This window comes from Aspergillus candidus (genome assembly GCF_002847045.1).
Source record: "Aspergillus candidus strain CBS 102.13 unplaced genomic scaffold BDW47scaffold_109, whole genome shotgun sequence".
Classification (NCBI taxonomy): domain Eukaryota; kingdom Fungi; phylum Ascomycota; class Eurotiomycetes; order Eurotiales; family Aspergillaceae; genus Aspergillus; species Aspergillus candidus.
The window spans coordinates 1-23559 of record NW_020194114.1 but is presented as its reverse complement, the minus strand read 5'-3'; the positions used below and the strand labels follow the sequence as shown (position 1 = coordinate 23559).

Sequence of the window (23559 nt, the reverse complement as noted above, 5' to 3'; positions counted from 1 at the left end):
GGGAACTTCCCGCAGGCTGACAAATTCCTGTGGTAGATTTTGGACTGTGTCTTGCCTATATATGTCTATGATTTAGCTGGAGTGAATATTACGGGTGTGGAACGGTCCATATCAACACATTCATTGTGATCATTTGTTTCTATCGGAGAAATGCTCCTTCATGGCTGCGTCAGAATCAAAGCTGGGAGAAATTGGGGAGAATGGAGCGTCTAAGTTGTACAAGTCAAGGCCCATCTGTGAGAGTTGGCTCCAGTCCATACCCATGTACGAAGTGTCGTCGTCGATCTGATCTATATCCAGAAGGTCACCGAGACGTTGGCCTGCCGCAAGCGGAGCATCCTCGTCTGCCATCAAATCGGGGCCTGCCTTCCGAGGAAAACGAGATTCGGTAGCCCGGGCCATGGTCTGGAAAGGTGGAGGGGCTATCGGGAAGCCAATACCGAGAGGTGGTGGTTCAAGTGGAAAGGCCATAGTATCCACGTCCTTGGACCCCGGCGACGGAGGTTTAAGCTCCCATGCGGTGAGCCACGAACCGGCCTGCTGCAACCTCTGGCGATTGCCCTCGTCTCCCCTTTCCAACCATGAGCGCATCCTGATGAACACGGTAGTCAGTTTCGTAGCGGGCCACAGAGAGCCCCATCCCGCGGTCATTTGGATGACGCTATTGAGGCGCTCAGAGACCCGGAGTCGGTCGACTTGCAGCATGGCATCTTGAGGCGGTAGTTTGGCTGCTGCGAAGTGTAGTTTAACTAGGATGATGAACGTGTAGATTATGCGGATCAGGTACATCGCTGGTAGGGCCCGAATGGTCGACATGTCCAGGGACGTGAACACCCGAAAGATGTTGTCTATCGTTTCTATGAACTCGGCAATTGCATGCGACTCGATTACCACGATTTGTGAAGGTGGCGCCGAGCGCTCGGTGTTATCTTCACCGGGAACACCATCATTCATCGCTGCGCAGTGGGCCACCTCGTTTATGTACAAGCATGAGAAATGATACGAAAACTCGAGAGAATCTTTACAACTGCGTGTCAATCGCTTGGCTAAACAAATCAAGAAGGAAAAAGGGAGAAGTTACCGTCCCAACCATCCGCAAAGTTCCTACGCCATTCGCTGAGCTGTCGTTTGAACGCACGATGGGTCACCTGGATTTGATTCGCTCGTGATTTCCCCGGGGCAGAAGTCTCCTCCGATGACAGATGCATCGCAAATTCTTCGGTTATATGCTGCAGCCGAATGTGCTGGCAAAGAAGCCTATCCGACGGAAGAGCTGCCGGGCATGTTTCCAATACCCCCAGGCATTCGTCCATCAGACGGGTCCATCTCATAACGTTCGGGGCGCGAAGAGACATGGAAGTACTACAAAAACAAGGTTAACTCTGCGGCGCTGTTTTGGGAATACATTGCCTTCTCTCGTACTTGGAGCAAATATAATGACACCCTAGCCACACTCGCCGAGCTTGCAGCGACCCTGCCTGGAAGGCGCTTCCAGGGCCCTTGTTCTTCTCCCGCCGGGGAAACATGGAGCCACCCCAAGGTTTGGCGCTCAAACTCTCCCCCAATCTCATGATCAAGGCCATATTGGCTGCTGTGTGACTAATCTGGTAGATGTCCATCTGTTCCCCAGGCTCGACGGGCTCAGTCGTGCGATACCATGTGGCCGAGACAATCAAGGCCTGGAGCAATCCGAGTGTATACTGTTCGGTTCGGAGCATACAATGCACATACGCCTTAACAATGACCTTCCGGAGTTTCCTCTGAGTTTCAAGTGCACAGAATCCCGACGAGGCCACGTCGAGAATCGCCAGAAAAAGAACAGGGTTATTACTTCGGACGTCGGCCGCCGTGGTGCCTGGCGGAAAAACGACGACCGGGAATCTGGATGCCATGTTGGTCAAATAACGACTGAATATTGTTTCAGTGGTACGATCATCAAGATCCGTGATGTTGTCATCCAGCCATGATTGTATGCTAGACTTAAGATCTTCCATCCATGGACTGCCTACCCGGGCAGACGGGACGGTTGGCCATGTTAGTGGAATGTAACTCGCGACTTCCGGACTGGTTCCGGAGAAGAGAACTCACCATTGAACGGTATCACGGATCCCATGGATGAGTTCCGATCATGTTGTTGGGTGTTGTGCGACCATTCTGAAGGCGAGCGGATAGGGCTGGATGGGGCGGCATCCACGGTCGTCCGGGAGTTTTCCCCAGCACTTTCCTGCAATTCTGCGGAGGACAATATCATTTCAATTCGTGATTCCATCTCTAGGATTCGACTGTTGAATTGGCGGTGTCTCTTCCCTGGTTGGCTCGCGGCGTCAATGCAAGACTTGCCTGATTTCTGGCACCGGAGACACGGCATGCCAGGGTTAGGCTGGTCGCATCTTACTTTAGAGGCACGGCATGGCTGGCATGCTCTCAAATTATTGCTGTCGAGTCGAACAACTTGGTAAATAAAACGGGTGGGTAAGCTCATTGGCTTTTATGCGTTTTACTCACGATTTCTGGTACTGAGCCTGCTTCTGCTGCAATTGCTGCTGCTCTTCTTCCATGCTAACGTCCCCTGATTCCACGCCTTCATCGTCGGGTGACGACAAAGGTGAATTTACTCCCGAGCTCCACGGACGCATGTTGTAAACCTGGTCAGACAAGAGAGCAAACGATCAAAAGGGATGAAGAGAGGAGGAGCGATTGAAAGCTGGTTGAAGAAAAATGCTCCTTAAAAGCACTGCACATTTCCCTCCATGCTGACACCTGGACTGGAGTAAAATCAGGTTGGACGGCCGGGCTTTTTTGGAATATCTTGGGTAAAGAGCCTGGCCAGTGAGGAACAGTTTCTAAGCGCGGTGATTCAATTGCATGAAATGAATGAGGGAACTAGTTGCTTAGGTGACTAACTAGTTAATTGTTGGTTGAAAGAGACCCTGAGTGGTGTCTGTCGTGGTCAGCAGGGTATTGGCTGTGTTATTGATCTTCATGTTCTCATCTAGATGGACAGTCTTGAGGACGTGGTTTCGGAGGTGATTACTACGTTATTTCCCTGACTATGGCAATCCAGTAAGGTCATAATAAAAAAGAGCATCATCATTGCGCGGAAGAAGGAATGGTTTCTGTCTGACATAGTGGTGAGTTGTAAGTGCTAGAGACAAATGCTATGTTTATTTACATGTACCCTAGTGTGCTCATAGTATATAGTTCACTAACGGGCATTATGACAAGTCAAATTTTACGTTGAACACCCGAATCCCAGAGACTAATTGTGACCAATCAAAAAAACAGCACGTAGTTAGTCATGATATAGAAATCAATGATATACTCCCAACTAGGATTGAGTGCAGAGCAACAGAATGGTGGCTTATGAGACCTGGAATCAGATCTTTCTCCTGTTTCTGTCGAGGCCAGAGGACTCGTGGGGACTCGTGCGGCTTTTTTATATATAAAAGACCTATGCTCAAGTGCAAATGGAGATCTACAGGCACCCGGAATCTGAATGATCAAACTATTGTAGATATATATGATCAATAATAGGATCATTAAAATCGGGTACATTAATCTTCTTCCTAATGATCTACTTCAGGGATTTTGATATTGAAGTGTCTTCTGCAATCGTTACTTGACTATGAGGCATAATCTACGGAGTACATCAAGTTACAGGGAATGTCTTTGTTATAACTTGTTTAATACTTCAGTTCTATCCTGAATTAAATTCTTTTGATCGTCAACCATGTAAGACCCTGTTCGTCCCAAAGAGATTTCTATTACCCGGTGTCAATATTAATAATTCATACAGTATAGCCAGCTAGGCCAAAATGAGACAGACAAAGACTATACGACTTGGCCCCGCCCGACGTCAGCTAGTCTACACCGTACTCACTTCACGCGTATGTGTACTGATCTTTCTTGTCCACAGTGTGATTGTCTATTACCATATCGCCCTACCAAAATGGCCACATATCGGTACGGACCCCGTGATCGCAATGAGAGGCAAGCTGCTAATACGCTATCATAGTGAAGCTTGGGGTCTCTTCCAAAATGAAGCCATGTTACCTTCCAGTGGTATCACTAGTTTATCCAGGGGAACGGGAGTGGGGATAGGGATGACCAGCCCAGATCAGAGCGCAGCATCGAGTACAATATCCAAAACACAACTCGTCTCGGAACTTCGGCGTCTTCAACAAGTCTTGCAAGAGCTACAGTCTCCCAGGTAAGCATTCTCTCATCAACACAACTCTAACTGCACTTACAGACTATCACTGATTCTGATTTATTCCCCCCAGTGATCCCAACCAAGATTCCCAACCCATCGACCCCACCACTCAACCAGACAATTCTGCCTCCCTCCGAGAACCAGGGTCCGACAAGTCCGAGCCATGCCGCTGTTGGAAACCCTGTTGCAATGGCCGATTATTTTCTAATCGAAGTAACTTGATCCGACATCAGCGGGAGCGAAGGGGGGAATCAGCTAAGCTGCGATGTTCCTTTTGTGACGCGGTTTTCTTGCGCAGCTCGGCCCGGAATGCGCATGAAGCTGCTAGGCGATGTCGTCGGTGAGAGGGTGAGCGGGGAAAAGAACACTATGGCTCACCTTGGGCTTTATCAGTATCCGATTCGAGAAAGGATTGGCCTAGAGCATCGGCTAGCATTGGTAGCCACATGAGTTGTCACCAATATGTCAGTAGATGATTGATTCTTGTTTCTGGGTCTGTGACAAAGCTAAAATAAAGCTGATAAACTAAGAATCATAGTTTTAGTTTCATATAAGGAGATTTAGATAGCCTGCTAGTATTATTACTCTCTTATCTTTACATCACCTCTCTCTCTCTCAATCGCCCAAGGCCTCGTAAATTATCCATCAATAGATGGCAATACACCGACACTCGATGCTCTGACGAGCTGGGTATTGATCCTGATCGGGTAAACAGAACGCACCATGCGCGGTGCCAATGATTGCCTTTCCATTTCGGAAGCCCGAAGAGGAGAAAATCAGGGCTTCGGTTGGCTCCTGGTCCCCAATATACCACCAGCTATGCTTCCCATCCCTGCTCAATCCATCCGTCGGGCCCTCGCCGGTCGCCGGCCGGCCATCATATTTAACGACAAAGTTGGACAATTCCAGCCCGTTGAAATATTTCCGGTTCATCAGAAGCAAGTCGTCTGGCGACATCTCGGCGGTATCGGCCACCAATAGGGGGTCTCGCTGCACACGACTCAACGGGCGCCAGACGTTGATCACCTGGAAATTGCCGTTGCGAACCTCGTCGGCGAGATCGGGAAACATAAACTGCGCAATACTGAGAGAGCCTTGGGGCATTTGGTCAACGTGCACCCGATACGCGGGGCCCTCGAGACCCTGGTAGCGGTCTTCGATATGCTCGCCGTACTCATTACCGATCTTGGTGCGAACGGCATGGTTGAAGGCGAGCACACGCTTGGCACCGGTTCTGCGGCAGAAATTAAACTGAAACGGAAGTGGAAGCCCATAAAAAAGGTACGCACACGTCTTGCACTAGTTTCTCAATTTCTCGGTAGTAGACCTCTTTGATCTGGCTTTCGTCGGTGGGATCCGTGAGCTCGGACTGGAGCGTCGCGTACTGAAACCCGTTCAGATCCAGCGAATAGTGCTCTTTATAGGAGCGTAGATCACGGATCCGCATCTTGTGAGAGATCATGTCCTTCTCGCCCAGCATGACGGCCATGTCGTTGGTGGTTGGCGGAGACCCATCGCTGTTGGGCACGTAGTAATTCACCACCGCGTCAATTCCGGGGGTCGACGCTGCATCAATCATGGCTCAGAGATTGTAGATGGGTAAAGGATTGCTATACTGATCGCAGTCATATTTTCCAGCACGATAACTCCGCGCATTCCAGGACTAATAAATGATGCACACGAGTGGCGCGCTGTTGGTGATGACGACGGGAGGGATCGCCCGGTCCGGCATTTGTTGATCCTTCGGCGGGGGATCACCGATGTGGCTTGCCTGGGATGCAATGTAAATAATCGCCCAAGCCCTCCAGTGGCTTTTGTTTTTCTTTCATTGACATCTGCAAAATGGTATCTCTCAAGGCAGTCCGAGCATCCAACGCTGGTCTCCGGGCCTTCCCCAACATAACTGCCCTTTTTGTTGGTGGTACCAGCGGCATCGGCCAAAGTACCCTGCGCCAACTGGCATGTCACGCCGACAGCCCTACAGCCTACATTATCGGTCGCAACGAAGCTCGCGCTCGTCCGTTCCTGTCTGAACTGCAACAATTGAGTTCCAAAGGCCGTTTCCATTTCATCGAGGCCGATGTATCGCTACTGCGCAATGTCGATGCCGCATGCCGGCCCATTCTCCAGCAGGAGAAGCAGCTGAACTTTCTTTTTATGACCCCAGGGGGGATCTCTCTGGGGGGGCGAAAGGGTATGCAATCATAGATTATTCCAGAGAAAGTATCACGAGCTGACCAAAGGATATTAGAAACCATCGAAGGCATAGACCACCTCTTCGCCCTCCGCTATTACTCCCGCATGCGATTCATTCAGAACCTCCTCCCACTGCTGGAGTCATCGTCTGGACCAAGCCGGGTGGTCAGCGTCTACGGCGGCGGCTTCGAGTACTCTATTGATACCTCCGACCTCGACCTCAAGCACAACTTCTCTCTGCTCAACGCCTACAGGCACTCCATTACCATGACAACCCTAAGCATGGAACACCTCGCGACCACCCACCCGGCCGTCAGTTTCATCCACGCCTATCCTGGTCTGGTTGGCACCAACATCTACACCAACAGCTTCCCTGCACCAATTTCGTCATTTTACAATTACGGAATGTGGCCTCTCATGTGGCCCTTTTCCGTGAATCTCCGCGAAAGTGGCGACCGCCATTTGTTCCATCTGAGCTCCGCACGCTACCCAGCCAAGCAAGGACATTTGTCCCAAGGAGTCGTGCTGGACACCGGGGATGTAGCGACGGGCACTAAGGGTGAAACCGGAAGTGGTGCATATCTGCTGAATTGGAAGGGAGAGGTTAGACCCAGCACCAAAGTGATGGCGCAGTATCGGGAACAGGGGATACCTGAGTTGGTTTGGGGTCATACGGAGGGTTTGATGGATGAGTCAGTGCGCCGATAGATACCTATAAACGCAATCTTGGATTGCTGTGGAATGGATTCGTACCTTACATTAGCAAGCAATCAATAAGCAAAATTATAGACCTGGTCAAATGAATATCCTGTGTATCCAGACACCTCATGCACAAAGTGAACCCTAGACTAGAAACTACATACAGAGGAAGTGTCTCGCATGCATCACATAGTACAAATTGGTGAAAGATTCCTGCTCAGCTTAACGATCAGTCCAAGGTATGTAGGAGATAGCAGTTACGTCAAGCTCTAAACTAAAGTGCTGCTCAGTATTTTGGCGTAGCCGTTAAGAATATTGAACTACAGTACATCCACTTTTCATCTCTAAGGCGTATTGAACGGCTCTGTTGGCGGTGCATTCAGCAATCCCGTCTCGGCAAACGGCACCTCATTCACACTTGCCTTCATGAAGGGCAAATGCATGACCATCATGTGTACTCCTTCCTTGCTATAGGGCGTATAGCCAGTCAATGGTCGCACCCAGGCTGCCATGCGGCTGACAACATCAGTGTTGGTGAACGAGATCCACCGGATGATCTGGATGAAGTCGAGGGAGGTGCTTCCGAGGAGGGTGGCCGTGGAGTCTTCGTTGGTTACTGCTCTCGCGAATAATATTATATTGAACTCAATTGGGAATATCCCAAAGCAAAGCATCATACATAAATGCGAGTGAGGGTAACGTACCGTGCAGGGAAATTGCCATACACTTTGTCAAAACCAGTCCATCCGCGCCGACAAACGTCGGTGTTTTCCCCAGCGGGTTCAGGCCCCAGTAGTATTCAGGGACGCCGTTTGCCGGCTGCAGCTCGACTTGCTCCAGCTCTAGCCCGATAAATTTCGCGATCGCTTGGATTCCTAGGGCTCAAGGGCTTCGCTATGCGCCGGATTAGCCTTGGCTGACAGTATGCCTGAGGCTTTTCGAAGCAACAAGATAACATGAGAACAGGACCAACCTTGTATGTATAGAATTTTCTGAAGCTTCCTGGCTCCCTCGCCCTTTTACTTCCATTCTGTGCTGCATAGCCAGTGCGTCAAAAAGTTTACTTGCGTTCACAGCTGAATAACGTAGCCTGGCAACCCAAAATGCTGTTAATGGCATATATATCAAAGAGAAGTATTTTTAGATCAGTTCATTCAACTCTCAATATATGCATCGGCGGCTGGATGGATCACCTCCAAGGCCGAAGAATCATGCCAAGCGATCGTCTGACAAGCGTAGGATCTGGCGCTCTCCGCACAATACGCTTTCCTAGACCCTAATACACTATGCAACACTCTTGGGGTCCCAAGGAGTAGTCAAATCACCAAGTGACTCATTATCAATGAGTTCACAATATATACGAGGCTAATCCTGAGCCCTAGCCAGCCGGGGCGATGATGCCCGTTGCTTCTTCTAGCTGCTTAATTTCAGGTCCCGCATTAGCGCTGACCCTGCATCATGTCTCTCTCTACAGGTCCAAGCGAGCAGTAAGCAGTAACAATACAACCAACCATAGACTAGAACCTTGTTGCTTTCGGCACAGGCCGTCGGAAACCCGTCTTTGCTTCGCTCCTGATGGCGTGATCTTCTGGAACACACTCGAGGATGCCCGAATCTCGGAGACTATCGCATATTATGACACAGCGGCGATTAGCAAGCTTTGATCAGCTAGTTGGTAAGCGAAATTTTCCAGGCGCGCAGCAGTAATAAATACTCGTTGGTGTGCGCGTCTTTCAATTTGATAGCAAGATTGTATTGTCACCAATCAACCTTGCGCCTGTCTCATCTCCGTCTCATCGCCGAGCCTTGTGCTTTACACTCTTCACGTTGCATTTCTTGCGCGTTCTCAAGCCTCAATTACAAAATCGAAACCCCTTTCCCCAATTACAAAGACCATGGCTCCCACCATTGTCCTCATAACCGGTGCCAACCGCGGCATTGGAAAGGGAATCCTGGAGCGGTACCTCCAGAAGCCTAATCACACTGTGATCGCTGCAAACCGCGATCCTAGCCACCCGACTTCGAAGGAGTTAGAGTCCCTACCCAAATCTGAAGGCACCACTTTGCATATTGTCAAGATCGATGCCCTCTCTCCTACCGACCAGGTTGCCGCCGTGCAGGAGCTGGCCGCCAAGGGGATCAACCACATCGACATCCTTATCGCCAATTCTGGTATCGCTCTCACCTGGCCCAAGGTTGCGGAAGTCAAGGTAGACGAAATTCAGCAGCATGTCGATGTCAACCTCTACGGTTTCATTCGGCTCTACCAGGCCTTCCGACCGGTTCTCAAGGAGGCCAAGGAGCCCAAGTGGGTGACTATTGGGTCGGGTTCCGCATTCCTGGCGGTATGTCTTCCCATGATTGTTTAAGACCGATGACACGAGACCATTGCTAACATTGCATGTAGTGAGTTTGAAAGCAAGAGAAAAGGCCCTGCCCCGAATCTAACCATTTCCAGTAACTACATCCCAATGCAAAATGCTGCATACGCCCCCACCAAACTCGTTCAGCACTGGTATACCAAAGCAATCTCTGCGGAAGATCCTTGGCTGAACGCCTTCCCTGTGGACCCTGGGTGAGCATCGCCGGATATTGAGGCGTCTACTTGCCTCGCAGGTCGCTAACCGTTTCATCGTAATAGCTGGGTCCAGACCGCCATTGGCAACCGAGGTGCTGATTACTTTGGATTTGAGAAGGCCGCTCTTACCATCGATGAGAGCTGTACAGGTGTTGTTAAGCTGATTGACGCCTCTACGCTGAAGACCCACAGTGGAAAGCTGTTCAAGCACGACGGCAGCCAAGAGCCCTGGTAAAGCTCCTATGATTCTCTTGTCTCCCACAATGGGGATCGGGGAGAAAGGGAGGGGCGTGAAATGAAGTGATGACAATAGAGCAGATCTTCCTAGACAATATTAATCTTAACGTTCAACGAAAAGAGCTTCCGCCGTTTGCAGGGCGTTTGTGGCCTAGGTCTTGATCTAACGCTAGCATGCCAGATTGTAACCTTGCTTTTTATCACGAGGGACTGGCTGGATCGAAATGCACGTCCATATTCGCCGAGTAGAGCGCATCAATCCAGTCTAGGACCATAGAATTCGATTTAAGCTTGTTTTAGAGACGTGCATGCGCGACGTTGGTGGCAATGTCATTGACTCGGTAGCCTAATAGAGCGGTGATGTTTCGATTAGGTTTACTTAGGTGGGATTAACCACGATTATTGGATCGACCCCATAACCACATGAACAACACAACTTGAGTGAGGTTCTTGAATCAAAAAGACATTAATCCAAAGATACAAATAATATACAAAAAGAAAAACATACAACAGCCGGGATTCGCATGTGGTCACCCACCATACTACTAACCGGCCGGCGTGTGGCTTAAGTACGGCTGAGCGGACGGGAAGCCCTGTTCTCCACACCCTATGGTCGTATGTACTGGATTATTTGCTTAGAAGCATCATGATGAGTGTCAGATTGTTTGGGGCTCAGATAGTTCTTGGATATTCATCTAGATGAAGATCGAAGCAAATAGATACTAAATCACATATGAATAAGAAAAATATGGGACTAGTAAGTTACCAGTCTTGTTACAGATATTAGAGTTCTAAGATAAGTTCTATCTTTAAAATTACACTTAATATTATAATCTAACCCAACAATCCTATTTTGCTGGATAAGCCTGTGATGCTACTAAAGAGAACACAGATTTATCTTAGAAAAGATCTTAAGCTTTGCTATGAAATGGTGTTAGCTGCTTGTCTCATTATTATCATGGTAGGTTGTACTGATATGTGGCCATTACGGTGGCAGTACACAAAGAGAGAAGTGAGTACGGTGTAGACAAGTGGATGTAGGGCCACAGATATATAGACTTTGTCGGTCTCATTTCAGTCTAGTGAGCTATCCTAGATCTAATAAAGCCAATCTACATCCGTACTCCAATTACAAGTGTTGCGAGCGCCAGTGAATATCTGGCCAGAAAGGAGCTTGGGATACAAAAAAAGTTGAATAATCAATTTATTGTATCTAGCAGACTGTTAGAATACCCTTCGTATTCTAATATAAGCTCTAGGAGGCAGAAGCACCCGGTTAAGGCATCTCTGAGACTAGTTTCTCACAAAGTGCAATCCGCGAGCTGGCGTTGGTAAACCAGATCGACCACAAGTTGAGGATTTAGCTGATATTTTTACTCGTGTCACAAAAATTCCCAGCGTTGATCAACCTGTATTGCTGTAGTAGTTGATAATCAAGTAAAAGTGCTAATCACGATATGCTTGGTCCTGGGGTTTTTAGCAGCATGGAATATCATGATATGGTGAAAAACACCAACCTTAAAGCTTGATAACTTAACCACTTTTCGCGATATAGATCTATGAATATACAAGATACAATTATCTAACAAAATATCTAAAACAAGTCATGTTTTTGGGGGACCCCCAGAATCCGCCCCAACCCGCCCCGAAAAACTACCCTACCTCTGCACAGACTGAGGCAAGTAATCAAGATATTCTTTCTCTTCCTCACCTCCCTCCCTCGCAGACAAAAATAAACACCAGTCATAGCGGAGCAGCTCAAATAGCTGTGCCTGATGACATTGACATGTCCCCTATATCAGCCTATATACTCCGTAGTATGCCACATGTCGTGCGTGGCAACGCAGCTCTTCTGTTAGACCGCGCCCTGCGGTCCTAACAGAGAAGCAACTATCCGACAAGCACGGGATTCGGCAATCTTCACGTAACACACATTCCTACACCCTATTAAACTATGCAATGTTGGGGATATCAGTCAGGTCAAACCCTATACCAAAAGTTGGTTAAAGTTTTGGCTTGTGGCTAAGATGTCATATTCTTGGAATCTTAAGAAACAGCCAAATCATCAAGGTACTAATTGTCAATAGGTTCACGTTAGAAAAGAAGCCTCTCCCAAGGCGCAGGCAAACAGGAATGATGATCCTCTGCTTATTCTAGCTGCTTATTCCCGGGCCCTATCGTAATGCTGACCCTGCATGTATCTGATCAGACCTAGGCCAAGAAAAAGCACTAACAACTAACCATAGACTAGAACTGCATTACTCTCCGGCTTCTTCGCGCAGACTGACAGACACTCATGCGGCTATTAGCCATGTTTTCAAGCCGCCGAGGAAAGTGAGGATTTGCGGCTTGTAAAAAGTACTGCTTTGCATTGACATCAGCTACTAAATGATAGGATAAGAAGATGCTTAGCCTTACAGATTGACCCCACCGGCGATCCAGAACAGGTAGGCTGAACAGGGAGCCTCGTTTAAGCGATTCAATAGTAGTGACTTAGAAAATTGTCAAGTGGGGAGGGGGGGGCAAAACGTTACTCGTAGTGGCAGACCCATCAACAGCGACGGAGGAATATGAAAGCCACCTACAAACCTGGTGGTTTTTGATTGTTTATCTGAAGCTCTTTAAGACCGCTTTCTTGTTTTTCACATTTTTCTTCCCATGACTTGAATTTCCCCATACTAATTTTCAACTCTTCTTCTCGCATGCATACATGAAAAAAGGCAGCGACCTAAATTCTAACTGGTATCGGCACTGATAATGGAACCTGTATGTGCTTAATATGGATAATGCAAGTCTCTTACTAAAATATTACTAGAAACATCAAACATTATCAGGTTTTCATACCTGCCCGGCTGAAATCTTGTGCTTGATATTCAAGTTATTATCACCTGCTGAATTTCGTGTACTATGTCTTGTCAACAAGGATTTCTGCACAGCCGCTGAGCCATTTCTTTACTCAAAAATTCGGTGGACATGGAAAGAAGGTCACCCTCCTCCCCCAATCACTCTACTCTTGCGGACGATTATATGCAAGCCTCAGCTGGCTCCTTACATCACAAATATTCACCTGGATGGTGAATTCTCCTGGAGTTGCGCTTGGACGTGGAGATTTCCAAAAATTCCAGTCGGTGCTGAATTGGATGAATTCATTACATTCATCCGGGGCACTGGAGTCCCGTATGCCGATCTTTGGATACAGGCGATGCGCAATGGTACGATGGATGCTTTTATTGCTCTCCTATTAGCGCAACCCTTGAATCTGAGATGTCTATATCTTGACCACACTTTCATCCAACATAGCACATTGATTGGTATGGTTTTCCGATCGTCTATCTTCAAGCCCATGGATTATAAGCTACCCGACTTCCAGCATCTCCAAGATGTTTCTTTGCGCCTCCATGAATGTGAGGATAAAGGACGCGATAAAAAGATTAAGAACACAGCAGATGTTCTGCCATTGTTTTATCTACCGAATATCCAACACTTGTCAGCCTCAATTGAGAACCCGGTCACATTTACCTGGCCCACAGGACACTTACCGGACCCATTGAATTTGACATCACTTCATTTGACAAATATCCGGGAAATATATCTTGGTCAACTGCTCTCTGTTACCAGAAACCTTAAAGTCTTTCACTATCACTGTTATTACGATGAGGGTATCAGAGATCAGTTCACTACACCTGTCATCGATCTAGGTCGTCTTGCTGGTGCGATATCTCATGTTCGAGGGACTCTAACAGATTTGACCATCACAGCCGATTGTCAACGTGGAACCGTTCATGAACTATTTGTCCCTGCTGTAAAGTCTCAAGGCTTGCTGGATGCAATTATCAATTTTGACATGGTTAAGAGGCTTGAGGTTCCATGGGTGTTCTTGGTGGGTTTTGCGCAAGATACAACAAGGCGATTGCAGGATGTGATTCCAAGGAATATTGAATTTCTATTCATCAGCGATAATTTGAAACAGCAGAACGAGGATGGTACGTTTTTCGGTGATGAGCGACATGATTGGCCTGTATGGGAATGGGAGGATCGTGCCATCTTGGGCTTGATACAAACATGGCTAGAAGATTGGGAAACCTGCACGCCACATTTGCGCGGTATCACTCTGCTTCTAAATTATATAGATATTGATATAGATGAATGGGCTCCGAGGGTGAGGGACGAGCTAAGGGAGCTAGGTGCTCGATATGGTGTTTCGCTTGAGTTAATCGAGGACAACTTCTGGGGTTTCTAACATTGATCCTTATGTATGAAGTCCCTTCCCTATTATCAAGTTCCTCAAGGATCTACAAGAACACATTTTATACCTAAATTCTGGTAGAATTTGTTCATAACAATAGAAGTAACATAAGTATACTACTAATTATTCCAGCTAGTTTTTATCTATATTGCTATAATAGAATATATAATGAGCATCAGTACAAGTTCTTGTAAAAGTTAGCATTAATGTGTATAGTGACGCACGATGTCCGGCAGCAGAGCAAGTTTTTCTTGTCGAAATTTCCAACCCCCGAACCCTCATAACTCCTATATAACAGCGATTTGTGCATTTGTTCGATGCCAAACTAAACTTGTTATGTGGAATATGTCCACAGAAAGTGTATATAGTTTAGTTACATCCGCGAATATGGAGCAGCCGGAATCGTTGCTGGCTCAATTTCTCAGCGTTATCATGTACCGTGAAGACGACTCCTATTCTAAGAGTACCATGCAAAATCCAATTCGTATGTTAAGGCAACTGGGGGGAAACGGTGTTCTGATATATGAGCCCATGATACCCGTGGACCAAATCTATCTTGTGATTCGATATTATCGTTACTTGCACAACTCCTTGATACCAGAGAACGAAGGAGTAAAAAAATACTCGCCACCCTCCGCAATGACAATCCGCTCGAGTTTGATCTTTTCAAGCTTTCGGGGGTCATCAAGCCTGGGGATATTCGCATAGTTGTTTTGTTCATCGCCCTCCGCCCACTGGCCAATGATTGGGTCCAACCCTGGCTGCGCGCCACCGTAGTTCTTGTCCTTGCCAGCGGGGTAAGAGACTTTATTCGACCATTCTAATATTATGTTATAAATCTGACCCATTCTGATATGAGGAGTAGTAGCCGGTGAACTTACCCTTTTGCATGTACCGGAATCCGTTGCGAAGATTACTCTGGTAAGAAACGAAGAGTAACCCTCGATCATGCATGGAAATACCCGATAGCGTTTCTGTTCTCTGTGTTTTTGGTCCATATGGAACCCCTCGGCGGACAATGGCATGCGTATCATCCAAATCACCATTCTCGTCCAGACGATCTCCTCTAGGCCGCGTTTTGCGGATATGAGAGGCGAAGGGACATTTGTCCTGCCATTGCACATCCTGAAAATCAAAATTGTTGGACTTCATGAGCTCTACATGCGCAGAACCTTTCTTTAAGCCGCCTTCCACCGTTGCCTCGTCATGCATAGCGTCATCGCTATGTGGCTTCTGCTCCAAAGAGACGCCTAAATCCCAATTTCTTCGGTTAGTGAGTGAATCCCAGGGGAAAATATGCACGGGTATGCTGACCATCACGCCATCTTCCCATAAGTCGAGATGACAGACACGATAACGCTCCAATCATTAATTCACCCTTTTCATTTGTCGCTTGCGATTTAAAGCTCTCGGTGACCCATCTGCGAATCAAGCTGTTATTACAAGATCAAATGATAGTCAAGAGGTCATGGGACATTACTGGATGGATTCGGGGACCAGCTGCTTCAATCTCCGGAACACCATGAAACTACCGTCCTTGGCCCATGGGGGATGGTTCGCGGTATCACCTTCCGCTCCAACAATGATGATGCTGGGTGAAATTGTTAGCAGGTCAGCTCTTAATTGAAGTGTCAATCTACTTACCCAGGCTTGACAGGTGGCGGCGCCAGCTTTTCCGAGGATGGTTTATCCAACCCCTTGATCAACGGCTGGGAAACGCCGTCCGCCCACCCGAAGCTAGATTGAGTCAATATAAGTGAGTAGTTCTGGACCTCGATGGAAATGCACGTTGAATCCACTCACTGTTCACATTCATGCGCCAATACTACACCAGTCTGCGCAAACAAATATTTGACTGAGCGGTCTGGGGCATTCTTGAACGTTGGGTTCAAGACTTTAATCAGGAAGTTTTGAACGGCTTGCTCAGTACTGGCGGCGATAATGAAGACACCATGGATCACACCACGCGATCCCTTGAATTCACCGTGCCATTCTGCCTCTCTATCGAGTCCCTCCACCACCATGTCATTATACATCCCTTTCTTAAATACGTCATCGCCCAGGTCCTCTTTTCCCAGCTAAATGGACGGGTACATCGATGATAAGTTTCTGTATAGCTTCAGTTTATGGAAAAACTCACCTCCTTGAGACCCTTGGCTGAAAATGCGAGATTCGCTGCCATGGCGTCGATGACGTCGTCGGGACCAAGCTCCCCATTTGCTTTGCGCCGGGATATCTCACTCAATATCTGCTGGGCGTCGTGGGCACTGGTAAGGTGTTTTGAAAATCCGCTGAGCTTCTCTTTAAACTTGGCACTATTGGTGATCTCAAAAAACAAGAAGACTTCACTTTTTTTGGGCAGTCGCGGCCTGTGATTGTTAGTTGTATATCCATATCGCGGCCCGTTGTTATGGAACCAACCAGATGTCACCTTGGATGTTCTTCTGGTCTAGAGCCATCTTGAATGGAAAGGGTCAGCGAATGGATGAGCGACAGGAAAGTTGATACAAAAGGAAATGCAGTGAGATGGTGGAGATTTGTTGGGGTTGGACTGGACGACCTCAGGGCCACTTTTTATGCTCCTAGTGTTCCATGTGACATAACAATAGGAGATGCAAACGACCAGCCTCTTTGATGGCGGAGGAACCTACAGTGGTTGTGGGGTCACCATCCTGTACCTGTATAATGCGTCATTATGCTGCAGTCTTAAGGCAACTATACTACATACTACAAGTGACACGCGCCGCAAAGACGGTGGTAGATAGCAGTATTCGCTCTGCAGCCATGCCCAACTGTTCGTTTTCGTACATACCTTCAGTTGTGTTTCTTCTCTATTGGTAGAGTGGTACTTGCATGTGCTGATCTCATTGATCGATTGCTTTTTGCCCTCGTTCGGATGCAAAGTGACATCTTCCACATTAAACCTTTTGAAACTGCAAGCAGATAGATGGTGGGGGGTCCTGGGATCAGCACATACAAGATCGTCGACAACGCACCAATAGAGACACGAGTTCTGGAATTAGCGGATGAGTATCACCCTCGCGGCAATTAGGCGGGTCTTTTACTCGGGTTTTCTTCCCTCGGGCTTGGCTTCGATCTCTTGTGAGTGTGGTATCCAATCATGTTCCAGATGTTACGACTAAAAGGTAAGTTACACACGATAGGGCTACCTTATAAGAAGCTCAGGCGCGCCACTTTCTCGAAGAATGTGCAGGGTTGTATCACGGGTATGTGGGGAACGAGACTCGACGTTATCGGTTGTCTCCGGTCATTCCTGGGCCTGGAGATAACAGAAAAGCCTCCCGCACCGCTGGAATTCCCTTACCAACGTAGTGGTTATAGCTGATGTACGGAGTATGATTAGATTCTCTGTAGCCATCATCATACCTACAAGTAATTGCATATGCCACTTTAACTGCCAGGCCACCATACATGGAACGTGTCAAGGCCGTACGATTACAAACATGCCTGGGTCTAATGACCGTTTGGTTTCAGTATCCAGCCAGCCACAGTCAGATCATACATACCGTGGGCACAGCATGACCCACCTAATAAATTTCCTAGGTTATGCGCCTTTGTTGCATGCTTGGCGAAGCTGGGTATGTCTTCCATGTATAAAACAGCGGTCTGAGATGCAAGCGCCGGATTATATCCAAGGGGCCACAGGGGCAGAATGTGAATTAATTCGAAAGAAAAAATTGCCCTTTTTACTTCCTGGACGAGCCATCTACATTCCCTGCGCACAACTCGCTCACCGGTGTCATCCATGAAGGTATAACTCGATTACATGCGGTGTGATTACTGCTATGAAATTGGAATCTGGACCGCTCGTTCGATTGGACGCCCGAGGCAAATATAAACGCCTGAATTAAAAAAAAATAAAATAAGTAAAATAAAAAATAAAATATATATATATATTGTAATTGAAGACGTTTGGCAACAGATCAGACACTATGTTTGAGAAAAATATATAATTGCATACTTCATGTCTATTTTGTGTAGCTCTCGAGAGATCAAAGAGGAAAGAAGGTGAAAATAAAGAGGTGGCTGTTTCTGCTGAAAGCTGCTTGAGTTCTTTGTCACGACTTGGCTTCCGGCCTGTCTAATTTACGTGTGAACCCTAGTTAAACTCAATAACCAGAAGACAAATAATATGTCTGACTTTTACCACCACACCAAAAAGGTGTAATGACCCTATTGTAGGTTGCTTTGGGTAATTGATCGTAGTCTTTAATCCCGACATAATATAACAAAAAGAAAAAGGAAAAACATACAACAGCCGGGATTCGCATGTGGTCACCCACCATACTACTAACCGGCCGGCGTGTGGCTTAAGTACGGCTGAGCGGACGGGAAGCCCTGTTCTCCACACCCTATGGTCGTATGTGTTGAACAAGTCGTTGCTTATGTCTTATGTCAGAGGAGAGTATATATGTATAAGAAAGATATGCTCAGTGGTCAGTGAGCGTCGGGTCTGTCGTCTATATGGGCTGGTGGGAGGTGAGTCCAGAGAAGTAGGCTTGAATCTTTACCTGAAGAGGGCTCGATGGAACTGAGAGAATGATCAATATTGGTGGAAACATGGAACTCGTGGTCCAACCTAGAGAGCGGGTTGTTGGCTCCTCGGCTCCTTCCCTTTACAGTACTTAGTGTTCAGTATGTATTTAGCATAGCCAGACAGCCGGAGAATGAGAGATAAGCTTCTTCTCCCCTTTTTTCTTCCGCCTAGACGCGTAAGGGGAGTGTTAGAGCCCACAGGGGGCTCAACACGGGTTCTGATTCATACGTAAGTACTCCATATCATTTCTGGTCTATTTGAAGTATATGCTGACAATCCTGACTTAGACCTGGAGGTGGTGATTGGGATAACGCATCCGATGATGGGTTAGTGGCTAGTGACAGCAAAGTCACCAGAATTCCTCGACTTTCCAGCCACGAGGAAGTGTGCATGCCTTCAGTTTTGCTACCGAGGAGGCAAGGTGACGGGAATTTAACAGATTACGGGGTGGAGATGAGTTTGTCCAATTGTACAGTAGGTATACTACTTACTCTAAGCTTGTGTTAGGGGGATCAAGGATCTTGCAAACATGATTTTTATACTAGCCTAATGCACCCAAAAACAAAACGTAGACTGTCTGCCCTTTTGATACCTGACATAAAGCCCCTACATGTTGATATTTGGTTCGGCTGTCAATGAAGGAAATTGATTAGGGGTCAAATCAACAGGAGCCGACTATACATTATTTCTCAGGGAAAGGGCTCGCCTATCAAGCACAACGGTGTCAACAAAAGCTCTGCAAGGACTCCAAAGTCCGCTTCCATCTGCTACTGGCAAACTGAAATGATGATCTCTCTTTATTAGCTTCTTGCAATGCATAATCAAGGGGAGATTTTCCACTTTCATCTGTGTCATGCAGATTTAGTATGTTTCTTTCATAAAGAAATGTCGTAGCCTCCAAACTTAATGATCCGCTAATGGCCCCATGGTGTACAATGCTTTTCCCGCCTTTGTCCTTCGCTGAGAGATCGAGGCCGTAGTTAGACAAGGCTTCCAAAACGCCAGGCTCCATTGTGTGGTGGCAGGCTGCGAGATGTGCTAGGTTCCTGCCGTCAGGACCAGTCCAAAGAGCATTAGCACCATGCTCCAGGAGAAGCTGACAAGTTTCCACTCGATCCCCTAACGTGAATTTGCTTAGAAAGGTGCTTAGTGGGGTGTGCTCGTTGTTGTCAGTACGATCCACCTTGGAACCGTATGACAATAATAGAACCACCATGTCACTCCAAGCAAAGTGACCCTGCAGGTAATGATGTAGTAGAGTGCGGCCTTTGGCGTCCACGCCAAGGCAGTAACTTCTGGCCGAGCCTTCGTCTCTGTTAAATATTGATTTGACAGTTTCACAGCGTCCCGCTCGAACGGCAGAATGTAGAGCATTATGGCCTTGATAGTCGGTAGTGTCAATAGAACAGCCTCTATCCAGCAATTCATCGACTATAGAATCGGCGTTTGCTGCGCAGGCAAGATGCAAAATGGACTTGCCCTTGTCATTACGGGCGGAAACATCCGCCCCCATACCAAGTATTTTAGACACAATAACGGTTGCACTGGGATCATTAAATCTCACAAGATGCAGGGGACGGTCGCGGTGGACGTTTTCGGGATCCACTTCAATTCTGGGGCTTTCAAGTAGGGCATTGACGACGCCCAACCGCTGCTCCTCGACATAATTCATGATCTCGTCCGCCTCCTCTGATTCGTAATCCGAGATAATATCACGCACAACTTCGACGTGCCACCTGTCATCGGTCCAAGCATCATGTATAGGTAGTAAGATTTGGTGCATTGATGTCTTGCTGTCTCTTTGTTCATCCAGAAGGCCCCTGCGGATGGCAACGTGTAATGGCGTGTCTAGACAATAACATCGTGCGTTCGGATTAGCACCTTTTCTCAAAAGATACTCTGTCATCCTACGATTCCCCGCGCAAGCTGCAAAATGGAGTGGCGTAAGACCAGCGGGGTTATCATCATTTGCTTTTAATGCAATAGATGGTAGGCATGCCTTTGTACAGATGGGGTCGGTGGTGTTCTTGTCAAACTTTCTTGCTACCCCCCTGTTGACGTCAGCACCTGCTTCAAGAAGTAGGTCGACGAGTCTACCGTTTCCTTCGGCAACCGCGTAGTGAAGAGGCGTCATATTGTCTGCGTCACACTGGCGAAAATCGACACCATATAAGAGGAGCAACTGCACGACCTCGGTACACTCTTTTTTGGAGCTAGTTATGGTCACATGCAATGCATTCCGATCCATATCGTCTGAGGCATTTGGATTTGCGGCACTGTCAAGAAGACCTTTCAGGGCTCCTAGATTTGCACTCCTAGCAGCAACAAGAAGGGGCGTTTCGCCCGCACTATTTCTAGTTTCAATTTGTGATCCTAGGCTGACGAGGAATCTCACCAACTCTTCGCTAGCCTGGAAGGCAGCGAAATGCAAGGGACTTTCGAACTCGATGTTTCGTGCATTAACATCAATCCCCTCACTGTATAGAACTTTGACTGCCTGCCGCTGCCCATTTTTTACTGCCCAGTGTAGGGCAGTCTGCCCAGACCAGTCTGCCACGCGCGGGTCTGCTCCTTCTCTGATCAGTTCCTTAATTTGGTCGAGAAACCCAAAATATGCTGCGACATGGAGGCCTGTTACGCGCTCTGGTATAGGAAAAAATCCAATCGGGAACTGATCTGAGTAGGTCAACACGTGAACCGTGTTGAGCAAGTTCATAGCGTTTCGCAGAAATCCAGCGACTAGTCCTCTATTTTGGGGGTATCCTTCCCTTGCATGCTCACCCCAATGACGGGCGGCATAACCGTAAAGAGGATTGCATTCCAGCTGTTGGTGGTATTCTCCCCAAGTCTGAGCAAACGGGACAGAAAATCGGTCATAGCTCAAGTAGGTGATTAAGACTGTGGCCATGTATTGATTTGCTTCGGGGAACCATAATGACCAGTTTTTCTCGAAGTACTCTGATGCCGTGTAATGGACCAACTGAATAGTCGCAAGATTTTCGCTGCAAGTGACCAACCCAGCACACACCTCAACCACCAGGGACAAATGTGGGATGTTTTGCTCATCGGGCTCCGATGAACCATCTGAAACCGCAAGCGCGTGCTGTAGCTCTGGAACCCGAATTGGCCTGTGCGATCGGGTGATCCATGATAGCACCTGGAGTGCAAGCTTTCTATAGTTTCCGGGCTGATTTGTGATTCTCGTCATAATATTCCCATATGCGTCGTTGTAGGCCAGGGAACCGGCTGGCAGATCTTCTAGCGTTTTTGAGACATTTGCGACGGTTGTTTCTTGACGCAAGGTATTAAGATGTAATCGCGCGAGTAAAAACCTATTAGTATCATCAGTATAATCTTGATATGGTTTGGATTATTCTACTTGCATTCCATCGGTTGCCCTCATAACTGTGTCGGTTATATTCCGTTCCAAAGCATCTGCTTCCCGAATCCAAGTCTCGAACGTCAGAATCTCACTATTGATGAATCTGCGCACGTCGTTATCGGTGGCACGTATGTCGCGCCGAATACTGTTTCTTCCTTCAAAGCTCTTCACAATTCCAGAGATCGGCCTTGAAGTTACGGCAATATTCGCACAAACGGTGTCTTGGATGTTGAACAACTCTGTAACGATCTTTGACCGAACTCCATCAATGACTGGAATCTCGTCCAACCCATCAATAACAATAAAGGTCCTTGAGAAGCGCTTGATGATTGTGCACAATGTGTGGAAGACCTCGTCCAAGGGGGGGCGCGTTCCTTTCTGGGTATGATATTTGTAGAGGTCTACCACCTCTTCTGGAACCGGGTTCGGGATCAGTTGTTTTAGAAGCCCTCGAAGTAGGTCGAAGTGAGACATTTGTGCTTGGTAACTAAGAAAAGCAAACGCGATGCCAATATTTCTCTCCTTTTTGAAGACACGATGTAAGTGGTCAACCATAATAGAGGCAATCATGGTTTTACCTGCGCCTGGAATCCCGGGGCAAAACAAGAGTTGCTGCGGCTCGGTCAACCATTCGTCGAACTCCGCTGATTCAAGAAACCAGCCACCGGTATTCGGTGCCCGCCTGCTTAAATGATCACGAAGTTGAAGTCCGTGGTCCAAATCCGAGATCCAGTTTGAAATCGTGTTATATTCTTGCGTTTCCAGCTTTGATTCCACGTTTCGAACTTCCGTCTCTGTTCTGGCCAAAGCCCTATTCACTATATATCGTCAGCGATATACTAATAAATCATTGAACAGCTAACCATCTGATAAAATTGATGAAGATGATATGGTAAAGATCGTTGATTCTATGAAAGGAAAGCGATGATGAGCTCGCTTATACCTAAGCTATGTCATGTGAACCTACAAACAAATAATCCTTTTAACACGGCCTCTTGTTTGTGATTCCTTTCCTTTAATATAATCTAGTTAATTCTATTAAAATATAGTGTTTTTTATTAAATTTAGTCCTTTTTTATCTTTATAATATATATTATTATTTAAAACACATGAAAATTATTATTTTTTAATAGTTTAGTAAGTCTATTCACAGGGTTCACTTTATTATTAATATATAATAATTTAATAACTTTCTTATAATAAAGATTCTTGATTTCTAGATAGCAGTTATTAATCTACTTAATTATTTATAAATATTCTTACTTTATAATATTCTTTATCACTAACTTATTATTTATATAAATAAGAATTAATTACTTCTTTCTAATATCTAGTACTATTATAATCTTTTATATAATAATTACTTTCTTAGTAACAGGTGATATTATAAGTAATTTAACTAAACTAGTTAAATTAATAATAATTATTTACTTCTTTAATAATTATAATA

General features: G+C 46.7%; 6 protein-coding genes across 6 annotated transcripts; 3 read left to right on the top strand and 3 right to left on the bottom strand.

Moving 5' to 3' along the window:
* Positions 1 to 129: 129 nt before the first annotated feature.
* BDW47DRAFT_130591 (putative Zn(II)2Cys6 transcription factor) lies at positions 130 to 2368 on the bottom strand (the record flags this gene model as incomplete). Its single annotated transcript, XM_024817137.1, has 4 exons — positions 130 to 1019; positions 1082 to 1362; positions 1423 to 2005; positions 2089 to 2368. 4 exons carry the CDS (start codon positions 2366 to 2368, stop codon positions 130 to 132), a joined length of 2034 nt encoding a protein of 677 aa, XP_024667171.1.
* A 1537-nt stretch (positions 2369 to 3905) lies between these two features.
* On the top strand, positions 3906 to 4699 carry BDW47DRAFT_114517 (uncharacterized protein). Its single transcript, XM_024814672.1, has 3 exons — positions 3906 to 3963; positions 4016 to 4210; positions 4284 to 4699. Exons 1-3 carry the CDS (start codon positions 3950 to 3952, stop codon positions 4555 to 4557), a joined length of 483 nt encoding a protein of 160 aa, XP_024667170.1. The 5' UTR covers positions 3906 to 3949; the 3' UTR covers positions 4558 to 4699.
* Positions 4700 to 5691: 992 nt separating this feature from the next.
* On the top strand, positions 5692 to 7117 carry BDW47DRAFT_121455 (uncharacterized protein; the record flags this gene model as incomplete). The annotated part of the gene is made up of 3 exons (XM_024815630.1): positions 5692 to 5712; positions 6071 to 6407; positions 6465 to 7117. 3 exons carry the CDS (start codon positions 5692 to 5694, stop codon positions 7115 to 7117), a joined length of 1011 nt encoding a protein of 336 aa, XP_024667169.1.
* Positions 7118 to 8672: 1555 nt separating this feature from the next.
* On the top strand, positions 8673 to 10127 carry BDW47DRAFT_114512 (NAD(P)-binding protein). The gene is made up of 3 exons (XM_024814671.1): positions 8673 to 9452; positions 9567 to 9683; positions 9750 to 10127. Exons 1-3 carry the CDS (start codon positions 9004 to 9006, stop codon positions 9919 to 9921), a joined length of 738 nt encoding a protein of 245 aa, XP_024667168.1. The 5' UTR covers positions 8673 to 9003; the 3' UTR covers positions 9922 to 10127.
* A 4617-nt stretch (positions 10128 to 14744) lies between these two features.
* Positions 14745 to 16628, bottom strand: BDW47DRAFT_121453 (Dyp-type peroxidase; the record flags this gene model as incomplete). The annotated part of the gene is made up of 9 exons (XM_024815629.1): positions 14745 to 14989; positions 15051 to 15324; positions 15364 to 15419; positions 15484 to 15590; positions 15650 to 15760; positions 15814 to 15906; positions 15973 to 16247; positions 16310 to 16538; positions 16591 to 16628. The coding sequence occupies 9 exons, from the start codon at positions 16626 to 16628 to the stop codon at positions 14745 to 14747; spliced, it is 1428 nt and encodes a 475-aa protein (XP_024667167.1).
* A 2618-nt stretch (positions 16629 to 19246) lies between these two features.
* On the bottom strand, positions 19247 to 20000 carry BDW47DRAFT_7319 (ankyrin repeat domain-containing protein). The gene has a single exon (XM_024819710.1). It carries the CDS (start codon positions 19941 to 19943, stop codon positions 19452 to 19454), a length of 492 nt encoding a protein of 163 aa, XP_024667166.1. The 5' UTR covers positions 19944 to 20000; the 3' UTR covers positions 19247 to 19451.
* Between the last annotated feature and the right edge of the window lie 3559 nt (positions 20001 to 23559).

Excerpts from the sequence above, each read along its gene's own strand:
- BDW47DRAFT_114512 (XM_024814671.1), top strand. The coding sequence starts at position 9,004 with ATGGCTCCCACCATTGTCCTCATAACCGGTGCCAACCGCGGCATTGGA. Across the intron at positions 9,453-9,566 it reads TCGGGTTCCGCATTCCTGGC|TAACTACATCCCAATGCAAA; the intron begins GGTATGTCTTCC and ends AACCATTTCCAG. Across the intron at positions 9,684-9,749 it reads GCCTTCCCTGTGGACCCTGG|CTGGGTCCAGACCGCCATTG; the intron begins GTGAGCATCGCC and ends TCATCGTAATAG.
- BDW47DRAFT_114517 (XM_024814672.1), top strand. Across the intron at positions 4,211-4,283 it reads CAAGAGCTACAGTCTCCCAG|TGATCCCAACCAAGATTCCC; the intron begins GTAAGCATTCTC and ends TATTCCCCCCAG.
- BDW47DRAFT_7319 (XM_024819710.1), bottom strand. The coding sequence starts at position 19,943 with ATGGTGGTTCTATTATTGTCATACGGTTCCAAGGTGGATCGTACTGAC.